The following is a 14441-nucleotide window of genomic DNA, read 5'->3' on the forward strand; positions in this document are numbered from 1 at the left end:
TATTTATAGGAACTGAGTTTGAGCCTCTCAAATCATTCAGTTAGCTTTTGTGTTGAAATCCCACATTAAATAGAGAAATTGGAGTTAATCTGGAAATATTTGACCTCATCAGATGGTACAGAGAATTTCCTGCATAAATGTCAATATGGCTCTGATTTTGAAGCCTTTGAGGCATTAAGATAGGAAAAGTAATTCATTATTAAAATTAAGTCACCCTAAAGTTTTTCGCAAAAGATTTATTTATTTTTTTGAGAGAGAGTTGGGGGGAGGGGCAGAGAGAGGGAGATAGAAACTCAAGCAGACTCTGCTGTGAGTGTGGAGCCTGACTTGGGGTCAATCCCAGGATGGTGAGATCTCGACCTGAGCTGAAATCAAGAGTCAGACAAGCACCGACTGTGCCACCCAGTTGCCCCACCATAAAAATTTTGTAAATTAAAGTCACTCATTCTACTTCAAATCTTTCTGTCAAAATTTCTTTCAATGACACTGTTGGAATTATAAACGAGTGAGTGTATGTGTGCACACGTGTGAGTGTGTTGACTTGAAAGAAAGACGTGAATAAGTGCACACACTGACGTACATACACACACTGCTCACGTACACACACACACTCCTCACTCTCAAGTATTTTCTGTGGACTCCACAAAGTGTATTCAACCCTGTATTTGTCCTCACAGCACTCATTTCAAGTTGCAGATTTTCTTCAGAAATAACGAAATGGATGTCCAGGTGAATTGCATTTTTAACAATAACATAAAAATGTAGGTAAAACTTCCTGTGCCTCTTCTTGAATTCTTACAAATGGACCCATCCATATATTTTGTATGTTTAATTCAAGTATGACACCTTTAATTCAGCAAAATGTACATTTAATATATGTTCCACTTATACTTCAAAAAGTTAATGAAAATTTAAATTCTGATGGTGTATGACCCATGTCAGACCAAAAGCACATGTAGCTGAATCCCACCTGACAGGGGTCAGAGAAACGTCTCATAACCAGAAAGAAGGCGAAGCGTGACATATGGGTATAGAAATAGCGAAATTCAATTAAGGCAATTTATATTTGGTAGATTATTTTTTTCATAAACTGTAAGACTAACCTTCATATATAAATGGAGTCAAATGTATTAATTGAAGAAAGCAGTGAACTACAGCTCCGCAAAACACCGTGCATGACCTTTAGAAATACAATGTAGAGACTGATAAGTACTGCAGAACAAATGAGAAAGACTCCCCACCAGACAATCTCTTTTGACAATAAAGGCGTTATATGAAGACACGTGTTTTCAGAATGGCTTGTGTGCAGTCCCAGCGAACAGATACAATTATAAAAGAAACCAGAACTGAGAACAGGAAGACAGTTCAGTGATAAAACATACACGACACTAAGCAAACCTTCACCTCAGTGAATATCCCCCTCAGTTGTGGACACGAGTGTTCCATGCTTCAGCTAAGAGATGCACAGCATGAACTGTGAAATAAAAAAGGAAGAAGAAAAAGAAATATTTTGTGTGGTAAGAAAATGAATGTTTTGAAATTTTGCATATTCATGGTCATCCTGACACGAAGAACATATCAGGTTGATCTGTTTATTCAAATGTGTCTTTCCATGGAGACTCCACTGGGAGAGAGATACTTGCTAATCAGTGTTTGCTGTGGCTACGGTGGGCTTTCTGGACACTCGGTTGAATCACAGAGTAAAATCAGGAGACCGGTTAGGAAACACAGGAGCATGTTTATAGAGAAAGTGCCTGACATGAACCTTTTGATTTCTGAGGCATGCAATTCAAGGACAGCCATGTTGAATCATACATTGTCAGGTGTGGGACAAAATTATCAGATAAGTACTCAGGTTGCCCTAGCCATGAAGTACCTCTTCAGAAAGCCCTGGGTAGCCTCCATACTGACACATGAGTGACTGCTTTTTCCCCTTGAGCAGCTGAATTCTACTCATATAAAATTCTCCAATAAAGTGTTAAAACGCAAACCCCTAAGCGCTCTGGCCATGAACCCTAATAAAGTTAGATCCCTCAGAGGCACTGTCTCTCTCTCTCTCCTTCTAAGTGCCTCTCCCCCACTCTGAGACCTCATAGAATAGCCTTTGGGCATTCCATGTGCCCTCCAGGACCTGTGAGGAATAGACCTGGTTTTGTTAGAGTTCTCTGATGGTGCTGCTGAGGCCTGTCTTGCAGTCACAGTGAGAACCCAAGGGCTGGTGCAGCCACAGCAGAGGCTCTGGTCAGGGAAGCATCTGTGGGAATGTCCACAAGCACAGGGCACAGGGGGGTGCCCGGACTTTCCTAGCCTGAGCATCCCTGTCAGGAGCCTGAGATGTAAAGGGGACAGTGTTGGAGTCCATTTTCAGAAAGAGGAGTGAAGGTAGTGATGTAAAAAGATGGACAGACTCAGGAGAAAAAGTGGGGTTTTGTATTCTCCTCTGCAATAAAGTTACGTGAAGGGCTTAGTGGCCAATGTAGTTTCTTCCATATGAAGAATATAACTCATGATTATACCTGTGGGAAATCTAGGGAAAATTTACCTGGTATGATATAAGTCATTTGGATTGGAAGTATTTTTAAGAAATCCAACTTACCCCATGTAAGATCAGGAATTTCCAGGCATTTGCGATCCAAGGTTGGGGAAAACACCGGGGACACATGAAAATGGACAAAGGAGAAAACTGTATATCAGACAGAGCAGAAGCTTAATAAGCTGAGTTATGTAAATGTATGGAGAAGTTGAATTCAAACAAATGGAAATTCCAGGAAATAAATAGAAGGGGCAGATTCTACTTCCAAAGCCTGATCAAAGAATAGCAGTTCCTGGCTCTGAGGCTGTGAGCCCTGCGATCATGGGCACTTCTTCAGCCCCAGGACAAATGGCCCTTACATCACTGGAACTCCAGTGATTCTTTTCAGAGCCCCCTTTATGTCTCTGTTCCTCAGGCTGTAGATGAAGGGGTTCAGCATGGGGGTGACCACTGTGTACATCACCGAGGCCACTGCACTTGTGTGGGAGCTCTGGGTAGCAGCAGAGCTAAGGTACACTCCTAGGCCCGTACAATAAAATAAGGAGACAACGGAGAGGTGAGATGCACAGGTGGAAAATGCTTTGTACTTGCCCTGAGCTGATGAGATCCCGAGTATGGAGGAAACGATCTTAGAGTAAGAGTAAAGGATCCCAGCAAAAGGACCACCACCCATCAAGACAGCTGCCAAATACATCACCAAGTTATTAAGAAAGGTGTCAGAACATGCAAGGTGGATCATCTGATTGAGTTCACAGAAAAAGTGGGTGATATCTACCTCTCTTCGGAAGGACAGCTGCAACAAAATTGAGGTCTGTAACAAGGAATGCAAGACATTCATGATCCAGGACACCAGAACCAGCAGCCCACAGAGCCGGGGGTTCATGATGACTGTGTAGTGCAGGGGGTGACAGATGGCCACGAATCGGTCATAGGCCATCACAGTCAGGAGATAAATGTCCAACCCTGAAAAGATTATGAAGAAGTACATCTGGGTGATGCAGCCTGCATAGGTTATGACTCTGCTCTGCGTCTGGATGTTCAGCAGCATCTTGGGGACGGTGGTGGAGGTGACACATATGTCTACAAAGGACAGGTTGGCCAGGAAGAAGTACATGGGAGTGTGGAGGTGGGAGTCAGAGCTGACGGCCAGGATGAGGAGCAGGTTTCCACACACAGTGATCAGGTACATGGAGAGGAAAAGCCCGAATAGGAGGGGCTGCAGCTCTGGTTCCTCTGACAGTCCCAGAAGAAGGAATTCTGATATGCTTGTATCATTGCCTGGTTGCATGTGCTTGCATTAACTACCAGGAAAGAGGAAGAAAGATCATTAATTTTCACATGAAGGGCATTGCTCACATGTTTGACCTGGGACAATTTGTATTTTGCAGTCATGAAATTATTTTCGGGGGACACATGTGTGGCTCAGTTGATTAAGCATCTGCCTTCAGCTAAGATCATGATATCAGGGTCCTGGGATGGGGCCCAGAGTTGTGAGGCTCCCTGCTCAGTGGGGAATCTGCTTCTCTTTCTCCCTCTGCCCCTTCCCCCTGCTTGTGCTATCTTTCAAAAAACAAATATGACCTTAAAAAATAAAGAAATAAATTTCATTATCTTGTGAAGGGATTTTCCCCTTTAAGAGATTCCCTTCTGTTTCATCTCTGATTAGGCATTTGGTCTCATTTTCCCACTGTCCCCCCACAGAGTTCATCCATTCTACGTTTTTATTAGAAATGCCTTTTGTGCATTTGAGGAATACGTATTGAATGTCAAATATACTCCAGGCAATGAGTACAGGATCCTGAAAACCAAAAGCCACTATGATCCAATGATGCAAAGAGAACAGAAACAAAAATATCAATAATACATTGGCAGGTGACAAGTGCTATGAAGAGAACAAGGGTGGGTGTCAAGGAGAGAGGATAAGACTGTCATTTGGTAATTGGTGTTCAGTCAAGACCAGTAAATAAGGTGACATTTGAACAGATACCTCAGGGAAGAGAGGGCAAGAGCTGCAAGCATGTCTGGGGAAGCGTGTGGTGGCAGAGGGAATGGCCTCTGCAGAGGGCCTGAGAATTATACCATTTTGAGCTATTTGAGTCCAAAAAAGGAAGCAAGTGTGGGAAGGGGAATAAGCAGGAGAGCGGTCAGAGATGGTGTCAGGTAATTTCAAAGAAATAGTGACTGCACTGCAGTTAAATTCCAAGAAAAAGAAGTCACTCGCTCACACTATACACTTCTTGTATTTTATAATCTACTTGAAATGGTGTCCTGTAGATTGAAATAGAGCCCCTCCCAAGTACCATTTGGTGATTGAGTTCTGGCCTCTCTATTTTAAGAGTCAACTTGGAATATATTAGACTGTGAATGCGAGCTCTGTGGATTCTTCTTACTCCACAAGGTACACACACACACACACACACACACACACACACACACACACACACACAGAGTTCATTGCTCCTTGGGCTGTGTTCTTACCATGACTCCTCACCCCCAGCCCCAACGATGAAGCAGGAGTGGCTGTAACTCAGGCTGGCCAGATCAATTATCATTCCCCTAAACAATGTAAAATGCTACCTGGTATTGCAATTAGCAAATTTCCCATGGATAAATAAAATTGACAAGTTAGACTGGCATGCTCATTTTCTGTCCTGTATTTTTAAGGAAACACAAAGAATCTGCTCAAAAACTAGAGAGAGTGAGAAAGAGAGAGAGAGAGAGACAGAGGAGCGAAAGAAGGAAATTAAACAGAAGTGACAAAAAGATCTAATGGTTCAGGCGGTCACTGAAATCTTAGGGGCCAAGACGAAGAAAGCACCCCTGGTTCTGACAACATTCCAACTCTTATTATCTCCCTGATGTCCTGCAAAATAGTAGAAAGGCAAAATTAAATTTGGTCAGAAGACAAAAGTAGTGGTATCTTCATGGTTTCATTCCCCGTGAGTGAGTGTGCCTAGAGAAAAGGGTGCTAAGGGGAGAAACCAGCACTTCAGCAGAGGAAACAGGCCAAGCACAGCGTGCTGGGCATGGCAGGATGAGCAGAAGGACACTTGCTTCGTGTGTGCCTGTCTCATATTTATTTGATCAAATGGGTTTCCTGGGATCTTCAAGGGGGTGGGGTAAGCCCCTCTCCCTTTCCTTATGTGGCATCCTTTCTTGTTTTTTCCTGGGCTTCACGTTCTGATCTCTTTTTGACAAATGCAATGGGCACACTCTAGACCTGTTTCTGGTCTTTGGAAAACATCCAAAGGCCTGTTCAGACCTTGCTGTGCAAAATTCTGCCCAATTTGTGACAATCTGTCCTCTGGCTCTAAATAATTGTCTTGATAAGATTCATGCCTGAGGCTGTCACATGACACACATGTGTCATCGTACCATGACTTCACCATCATTACGCGAGCACCAAAGATCAGGGCCTTCACCAATATTGTTCACTGTAGATTTTCAAAATGGGATGTGAGCATATATACACTCATATGGAAACAAATTTGAGAAAATGAGAAGTTCTGACCTATAAGGACTGGCAGCAGCACCGAAATCAGTAACGGAGTTACTCATGCAACTGTGTTAGACAAAACCGAATGGAGCATTGAAATGAACTGAGATATGATGTGCAATAGTAGTAATTGAACAACATCAACATGGATCAGTAATTAATTTAGCAAAGACCTTGACATAAGACAATATAGCATAGGAAGTCCCTAGAACAGTCTCGTCTGAGCAGATGCTCTGTTCGTATTGGTCCATCAAATCAGGAGCTAGGTTTCAGTGCATATGAACATTTCCTATAGGCCAAGGTTGCATTTCGATTTACTTGCTAAATGTTGTTCCATACAAGCTGGCATACAAGCTATGCATCTGGAAGAAAATAAATTGGTTCCCGATCTCGCACATCAAAAACAATTCAGAGGGATAACAGACCTCCATGTGAATGGGAACTGCTCATTCAGGTGTAGGTGTAAAATACTACAGATACAAGCTGCAGGGGAACAAAACCATTGTAATTAAGGCAAGAAAATCAAAAGGAAGAAGAGAGACATATTTAACTGTATAAAATTTAAAACTTTTTCTGGATAATGTATCCAACCAAAAGTCAATGAACGATAATGCTGCAAGCTACACAATAGGCATGGAGTTTATAGACGTATCATAATAATAGACACCTAACAATGAACGTGGTGCTCCAATATATAAATATTTGTCAAATTTAGTAATAGTTTAAGAAAACAACAAGAGATCTCTTCACACGCATCAGCCTCTAAGACAATGTAAAGATCTTTCATGCTGATTGGCTTGGAATTTTTAGCCGGGTAGCAAAAGAAGATTCTCTACTTTTGCTGGCAGAAATGTGAACTGTTACAATGTTAGGAAAACAACCTGAGGACAGCTATAAATATGAAAATACAGATATTCTTTAGCTAAGGGATTCTTAATCTCAGCACATTGACATTCTGGTCCAGACTGTTCTCTGTGGTGGCCTGTGTCCTGGGTTTGTAGGATGTTTAGAGCATCCCTGGCCTCTCCTGAAACCTCCCATATGACTCCAAATTGCTCAGTGTCCCCCTAGGGAACAATATTTTCTCTAGAGGAGAACCAGATTTTTTTTTTCACATTCATAGAACTTTTATTATAGTATATTGTTATAATTGTTCTATTTATTATCATTGTTAACTTCTTGACTGTGCCTAATTTGTAAACTAAACTTAATCATGGTATGTATATTTGGGGGAAAGAAGCATGATATATATAGGGTTTAGTACTATCTGTGGTTTCGGGCATCCACTGGGGGTCTTGGAACACATCCTTCACAGATAACGGGGACTATTGTATAGTCTATTGATTTTGTTTCTCTGGAGAAAATACAAAAATATGAAATACAAGAGCAAAACAGGGCACAGGACTTACACTAGGCCATGTTTTCCTAGCAAATGAACACACTATGCTACCCTCTGTAGACTAAATATTTGTGTCTCCCCAAAATTTATATGTTGAAACCCTAACCCCCAGTGCGATGATATTAGGAGGTGGAGCTTTTGGAAGGCGTTTAGGTCTTGAGGGTGGAGCCCTCCTGAATGGGATTAGTGCCTTTATAAAAGTGACCCCAGAGAGCCTCCTCCCCTTCCTGCCAGGTGAGGACACAGTGAGAATACAGCCATCTGTGGGCCAGGAAGCCCGGCCTCACCACACCTTAAATCTGCCAGTGCCTTTTTTTTTAATATAATAATATTTTTTTATTATATTATGCTAGTCACCATACAGTACATCCCTAGTTTTTGATGTAAAGTTCCATGATTCATTACTTGCATATAACACCCAGTGCACCATGCCATCGGTAGGAGAAGAAAGGGAAAAAGAAAGGGGGGGTGAACAGAAGGGGGAATGAACCATGAAAGACTACGGCCTCTGGGAAGCAAACTGAAGGCTTCGGGGGGGGGGGGATGGGATAGGCTGGTGATGAGAACCAGATTTTTAACATAAGAATCGCCAAATATTTTTGTAGAATTGTTTTAATAGCAATGCTTTGAGGAAGAATAGAAAAAGCTTTCACAGTGTGAGCAGCATGGCCACTTTGCGAAATATGATGCAGACCCTGAAATAAAGAATCAGCACTTCTCTAGTAGACTGGAGGCAAGTCCATGAGGTATTATTGAGAAAGAAGGAAGAATGGACACAGGTAGGAAAAAAGACTGCCTAAGAGCATTTATGAAACTAAGAGCATTTATGACGAGCATTTAAGAAACTAAGAGCATTTATGAGGAGCACAGGATACCTCTCATCATTTGTACGGTGGATGAATGGGTATGTGTGCATCATCTAGGAAGAGAAGTTTTAGACACTAAGAACTTAAGGAAGAAAGATTGTCAGGAGGAATGAAATTAGGTCAAGTGTAGTGTTTTCCAAAACAACTCTGTGAAACAAAATTCTATGAGAATCTAAAACTATCGTATATAAAGACAATTATCATATGGTTTCATTCATTTATGGAACATAAGAAGTAGGAAGATCGGTAGGAGAAGAAAGGGATAAAGAAAGGGGGTAATCAGAAGGGGGAATGAAGCATGAGAGACTATGGACTCTGGGAAACAAACTGAGGGCTTCAGAGGGGAGGGGTGTGGGGGACTGGGATAGGCTGGTGATGGGTAGTAAGGAGGGCACGTATAGCATGGTGCACTGGGTGTTATACGCAACTAATGAATCATCGAACTTTACATCAGAAACCAGGGATGTACTGTATGGTGACTAACATAATAAAATAAAAAAAAGTATTAAAAAAATAAAATAGTAATTTTGTGCTATCAAGATGGGACACTCATTCCAGATTAAATGTTCAAAGACTTGGAATAAAAGGACATGATAGAATGAACTTTACAACTGGGGAGGAAGCAGCATGTAATTGAAAACGTTTTTCTTACATAAAGATATACGGAATCAAATAAGCTTTTGGAAGCTAAAGGTGATATCTTCAGTCACATGTAAAGAAGAGATGCTGGTCAAAGACGATGCAACTGTTAGAAATGGATCTCATCACACACAGCCAGAAGGACCCCTGGGGAGTGACAGAGATGTGGAAAAAGGTGGGAATGTATCTAGAGGTGATTTATTAGCACTGAATGTATAAAATGCCATTTATTTTCTACTTCATGTATTGCAAGGATTGGCAAGTGAAGAAGATCAGTGACAGCTCAATTTTTTCAGCAAGGATAATAAAATCAAAAAAAGCAATGTAGAGAACACCATACAACTGAGTACAGACTTGAACCCATACTACTAATAAACACAATTCCCCACATACATGTCTATACATACATGAATAGAACTCAGTGCAAGCAGCCAAGTTGGTAAAAAGAAACACCCCCCCTCCAATTCCTTGTTTGAAAGAATGCAATAAAAAACGGGAATAACCCCCAACCCCCTGACCCTACTGTAGAAATACAAAGACCTGGTAGATCTGTATCTTTGAGGTAAATACCTAGTAGTGCAATTGCTGGTCGTAGGGTAGCTCTATTTTCAACTTCTTGAGAAACCTCCATATTGTTTTCCAGAGTGCTTTTGTCACAAATTTATCTCTGAGTTTCTCATTTTTTAACAGCCAAAATAAAGGACATCATTTGCTTTTTGATGTGTGTAAGATAAAATCAAAGCATTAGCTCTGAAGATGCCATTTCCTGGTACTAACAGTTAGTGTTTATTGAGCACCTGCTATGTGCTAGGAAAGCACTGTTCTAAGCACTTTATATGCATTTCCTCTTCATGATAACCCTGTGAAGGAGCACCTATTATTCCCATTTTACAGAGGAAAATAAAGGGAAGCATTTTCTCCTCTGAGTCCATGTTAAGAGAAGTATGATAGAGTACAGTAGTTTCAAGCATTTTTGACCCCAAAATATAGTTATTTAAGAAACACATTTTGTACAGCAATCCAGTACACACATATAAAAAACTAAAATTTTCATGAAACAATACTTACTTAAACTTATTATAAAGGAAAGAGTAACATTAAAATCAAACATTTATTAGTATTAAATATCACACACACAGAAAGCAAAATAAACAGTACAAAACCAAGAAATATTTGGCGGTTGAGACCATGAAATTGATTTCACATCCCAGTAATGGACTGTAGTCTCATGCTGTGTAAAACACTGAGATAGGGACAAAGTCTCCATTAGCACTACGATGAAAACATGAGTGAATTTCACAGAGCTGTTTCTCAAAATATTCCTCAATATCAGGTGAAGCGTAACAATGCTCAATTCAATAAAAGCAACGTAATCAGGTGAAGCAAAACAGTGTGGTCTGAGTACACAGTCCTCTCGATGCAGACTTGATCTGAAAATTTAACTGCACTTTTGAGCAAGAATCCTTAACTAGCATACACGGGATACTGAGGGAACAGGAGGTTTCTGAACTTAAATATATGCATGTGTATAAATGCACTTTTCAGGCACAAGAGTCCACAGTTTGCAGCAAATTTTCAAAGGGGTCACTGCTTCAAAGTTTAGAACAACTGGGGGAACTGCTACCCAATGTTCATAGCAGCGATGCCCACAATAGCCAAACTATGGAAGGAGCCAAGATGCCCTTCAACAGACTAATGGATAAAGAAGATGTGGTCCATATATATGATGGAATATTACTCAGCCATCAGAAAGGATGAATACCCAACATTTGCACCAACATGGATGGAACTGGAGGACATTATGCTAAGTGAAATAAGTCAAGCAGAGAAAGACAATTATCATATGGTTTCACTTATTTGTGGAACATAAAGAATAGCATGGAGGACATTAGGAGAAGGAAGGGAAAAGAAGGGAAATCAGAGGGGGAGACAAACCATGAGAGACTATGCACCCAGGGAAACAAATTGAGGGTTTCAGAGGGGAGGGGAGTGGGGGATTGGGCTAGGGCTGTGATGGGTATTAAGGAGGGCACATATTGCATGGAGCACTGGGTGTTATACACAGATAATGAATCATGGAACTTTACATCAAAAACTAAGGATGTACTGTATGGTGACTAACATAACATAATAAAATTTATATGAATTTATATGAATATATATATGAATAATGATAAAAATTATTACTTAAAAAAAAGAGTCTGACAGCCCATTTGGAAAACCCATAAGACAAAATTTAGTTATTAGAACTGCTCTTAGTTTACCAATTCTTCCCCCTTCCATTTCTCCTCCATTAAGAGGAAGAGGAGGAGAGGAGGAGGAGGAGAAGGAGGAGGAGCAGGAGAAAGAGGAGGAGCTGGAGGAGGATTCAGTTAAAGCTGAATTCAGCTATAGTCACTTCAGGTAACCAGCAAGCATTTTTATTACCTATATAAAATAATAAAGGGTGCTGATATGTTGACTACTGTGTGTGAAACTACATACACAGCACTTCATAAGAAGCAGCTATGAGATTTTTGGAAATTATTATTATTTTTCACTTATTTATTTATTTATTTATTTATTTATTTATTTATTTTTAAAATTTAATAATATTTTTTATTATGTTACATTAGTCACCATACAGTACATCCCTGGTTTTTGATGTAAAGTTCGATGATTCATTAGTTGCGTATAACACCCAGTGCACCATGCAATACGTGCCCTCCTTACTACCCATCACCAGCCTATCCCATTCCCCCACCCTCCTCCCCTCTGAAGCCCTCCGTTTGTTTCTCAGAGTCCATATTATTATTTTAATTGATAATAACTGTGAAAAATCACCCTTTGTATGATTAATGTAAATCTGTTTTACTTAACATTACCCCTGGTTTACCAACCATTACTAAAACAAATTGCAAAGATTTTGCCATTATGTCATCTCCTTCATTCATCTTTCCAATGCTTATTCTAAGTGCAATCAAAGGTGATAATTACTGAGACATCTAAATTTATTCTAACAATAGTGTATTCCATGTATCTAATATTGAAATTTCATGAATAAAATAATGTTAATGGCTCTCACAAAATAAAGATGTGTTTTGCATATACAATAGAATATTACTCAGCCATCAGAAAGGATGAATACCTACCATTTACATCAACATGGATGGAACTGGAGGGGATTATGTTAAGTGGAATAAGTCAAGCAGAGAGAGACAATTATAATATGGTTTCACTCATATGTGGAGTATAAGGAATAGAGCAGAGGATCATAGGGGAAAGGAGGGAAAAACGAATGGGAAGAAACCAGAGAGGGAGACAAATCTTGAGATCATAGGGGAAGGGAGGGAAAAACAAATGGGAAGAAACCAGAGAGGGAGACAAATCTGCATTTGAGGGTTGTGGAAAGGGAGGTGGGTGGGGGGATGGGGTAACTGGGTGATGGGCATTCAGAAGGGCATGTGTGGTGATGAGCACTGGATGTTATACGCAACTAATGAACCATTGAACACTACATCGAAAACAAATGATGTACTATATGTTGGCTAATTGAATTTAAATTAAAAAATAAGATTAATAACTAAAACAAAAACAAAAACAAAAACAAAAAATTCCCCAAAGACCTGGTAGAGACAATGTACAATACAGAGAACCAATGTCCACTTCTTTCTTTAACATCGTCAGTGAATCCATTAATCAGTTCATCTGGCCAGCAAATGAGCATAGAGAGTTCTAGGTTCTGGGCTAGGATGGCGACAGCCAGCTGACCTCAGGTAAATGCACCTGGCTTGGACTGTGTCTGACCCTTTCCCGCAGGATTTGCTGGGCTCTCAGACTCACCTGTGTGGGAACTCTGAGGAAGGGGTCCCCGTGTGGCAGTCTGAATTCCTCCTGGTTGGGGATGTTGGTGACTAAACTCTGTCCCCACACAAGATGGCAGGAAGGAGGTTGCTGTCAGTCTCCCAGCCAAGCTTAGGATTCCAGAAGCAACAAGCAGGTCCCATCCAGGCCAAGGTGGCACAGGCAGAGGGATTGCAGCACAGGAGATATTTAGAGCTTCCTCTGTCTGTTCATCAGGCACGTTTCCTTCCTGCTCTCCCAACCTCCAAGCACGTGATTTCCTTGTGGGGCACTGGTGTGGACACAAAGGAAAGTATCCTGAAGATTGTGTGTTCCCAACACACCAGCTTATAACCAAGTGAATCCAGAGTTAATTACTCCTTCCTGGGGAACTCCACTGCTCCCAGAGTTCAGACCTCCTGGCACCTTACCCAACCCTGACTTCAACTATTCCCCAAAGTCTAGGACTGAGCAATCTCTCTGGATTAGATCACTTGGGTCTCCAAAATGTTGACTTGTGGTGCAGACATTGCCCTGCTATCTACAGACAATTGTTGTTTTTCTTTTCAACAAGGAGAACTAAGTTCCTTTGATAGAAACCTTGAGCAAGACATACCTCAGCTTCTTGACACATTTAACAAACAATTAGGATTTTCATAGTTATAAATTCAGAGCTGTCATTTAGTCCCTCATTGTGAAGCATTTGTTAATTATAAGAAACAAATTTAAGGGCGCCTGGGTGGCTCAGTCCGTTGAGCATCCCACTCTTGGTTTTAGTTCAGGTCATTGACTCTGTGTTCTGGGATCAACCCTGTGGGGTCCCAGGCTCTGCATGGAGTCTCTTTGTCCCTCTGCCTCCTCCTCTACTACTCCCCCTTCTCACGCAAGCTCTCTCTCTCTCTCTCTCTCACAAATAAATAAAATCTTTAAAAACATAAAGAAATATATTTAGATTTGTTGCATTATATTATGAGTTTGGAATAGAGAAGTAGATTATTCCCTGTAGCCTCCAGAACGAACCAAGCCTTGAAAAGATCTTCATTTTAGCCCAATGAGAACCACTTCAGGGTTCTGACCCATAGAATTCTAAGAGCATAAACTTGTTTTAAACACTAATGTTGTCATTTTACATTGACATTAAGGCTTGAATATAAATATTTATCCAACAAACTTGTGTTGAGAAACCTGAGATTAAGCTTTTACATTCAGTCGCTGAGCTTCCCCTGGGTAAAAACATTTTGTGTTATATTACACCTTTAAGTAGAGGAAGAACTTTAAAATCGACTTAGAGATATTCATCCTCTTTAGCTGGTAGAGAACTTCTCAGGGAACAAATACAAATGTGCTTTACATTTTGATGTCTTTGAGGCATTAAGATAGGAAAAGTAACCCATCATTTAAATGTATTCTATCATTTATGTTAAATCTTTGTGTCTGCATGACTACATTCTTTTAATTTCATAATTCAAACATTTATTCTTTTATATCTACACTCTTCAACTTTCTCTCAAGCTTTCTTTCAACATAAAGGAAGAGATTATAAAATAGCCTGTTTAAAATGAATCAAAATGGTGGCTAAATAAACATAATAAAAAATAAAGTTTTCATCAAAGAAACATGGTTCATGAATATGAAAAAAAAAACAAACGAATCAACAAACACACAAAAAAGGGAGAAGCAGGGGCG

The 14441-nt window shown here is 40.4% G+C and overlaps 1 protein-coding gene across 1 annotated transcript; it reads right to left on the bottom strand.

Moving 5' to 3' along the window:
• Positions 1–2888: 2888 nt before the first annotated feature.
• LOC113249557 (olfactory receptor 7A17-like) lies at positions 2889–3821 on the bottom strand. The gene has a single exon (XM_026491027.1). The coding sequence runs from the start codon at positions 3819–3821 to the stop codon at positions 2889–2891; it is 933 nt and encodes a 310-aa protein (XP_026346812.1).
• Between the last annotated feature and the right edge of the window lie 10620 nt (positions 3822–14441).

This window comes from Ursus arctos, unplaced genomic scaffold, assembly GCF_023065955.2.
Source record: "Ursus arctos isolate Adak ecotype North America unplaced genomic scaffold, UrsArc2.0 scaffold_14, whole genome shotgun sequence".
Classification (NCBI taxonomy): Eukaryota; Metazoa; Chordata; class Mammalia; order Carnivora; family Ursidae; genus Ursus; species Ursus arctos.

Excerpts from the sequence above, each read along its gene's own strand:
- LOC113249557 (XM_026491027.1), bottom strand. The coding sequence starts at position 3,821 with ATGCAACCAGGCAATGATACAAGCATATCAGAATTCCTTCTTCTGGGA.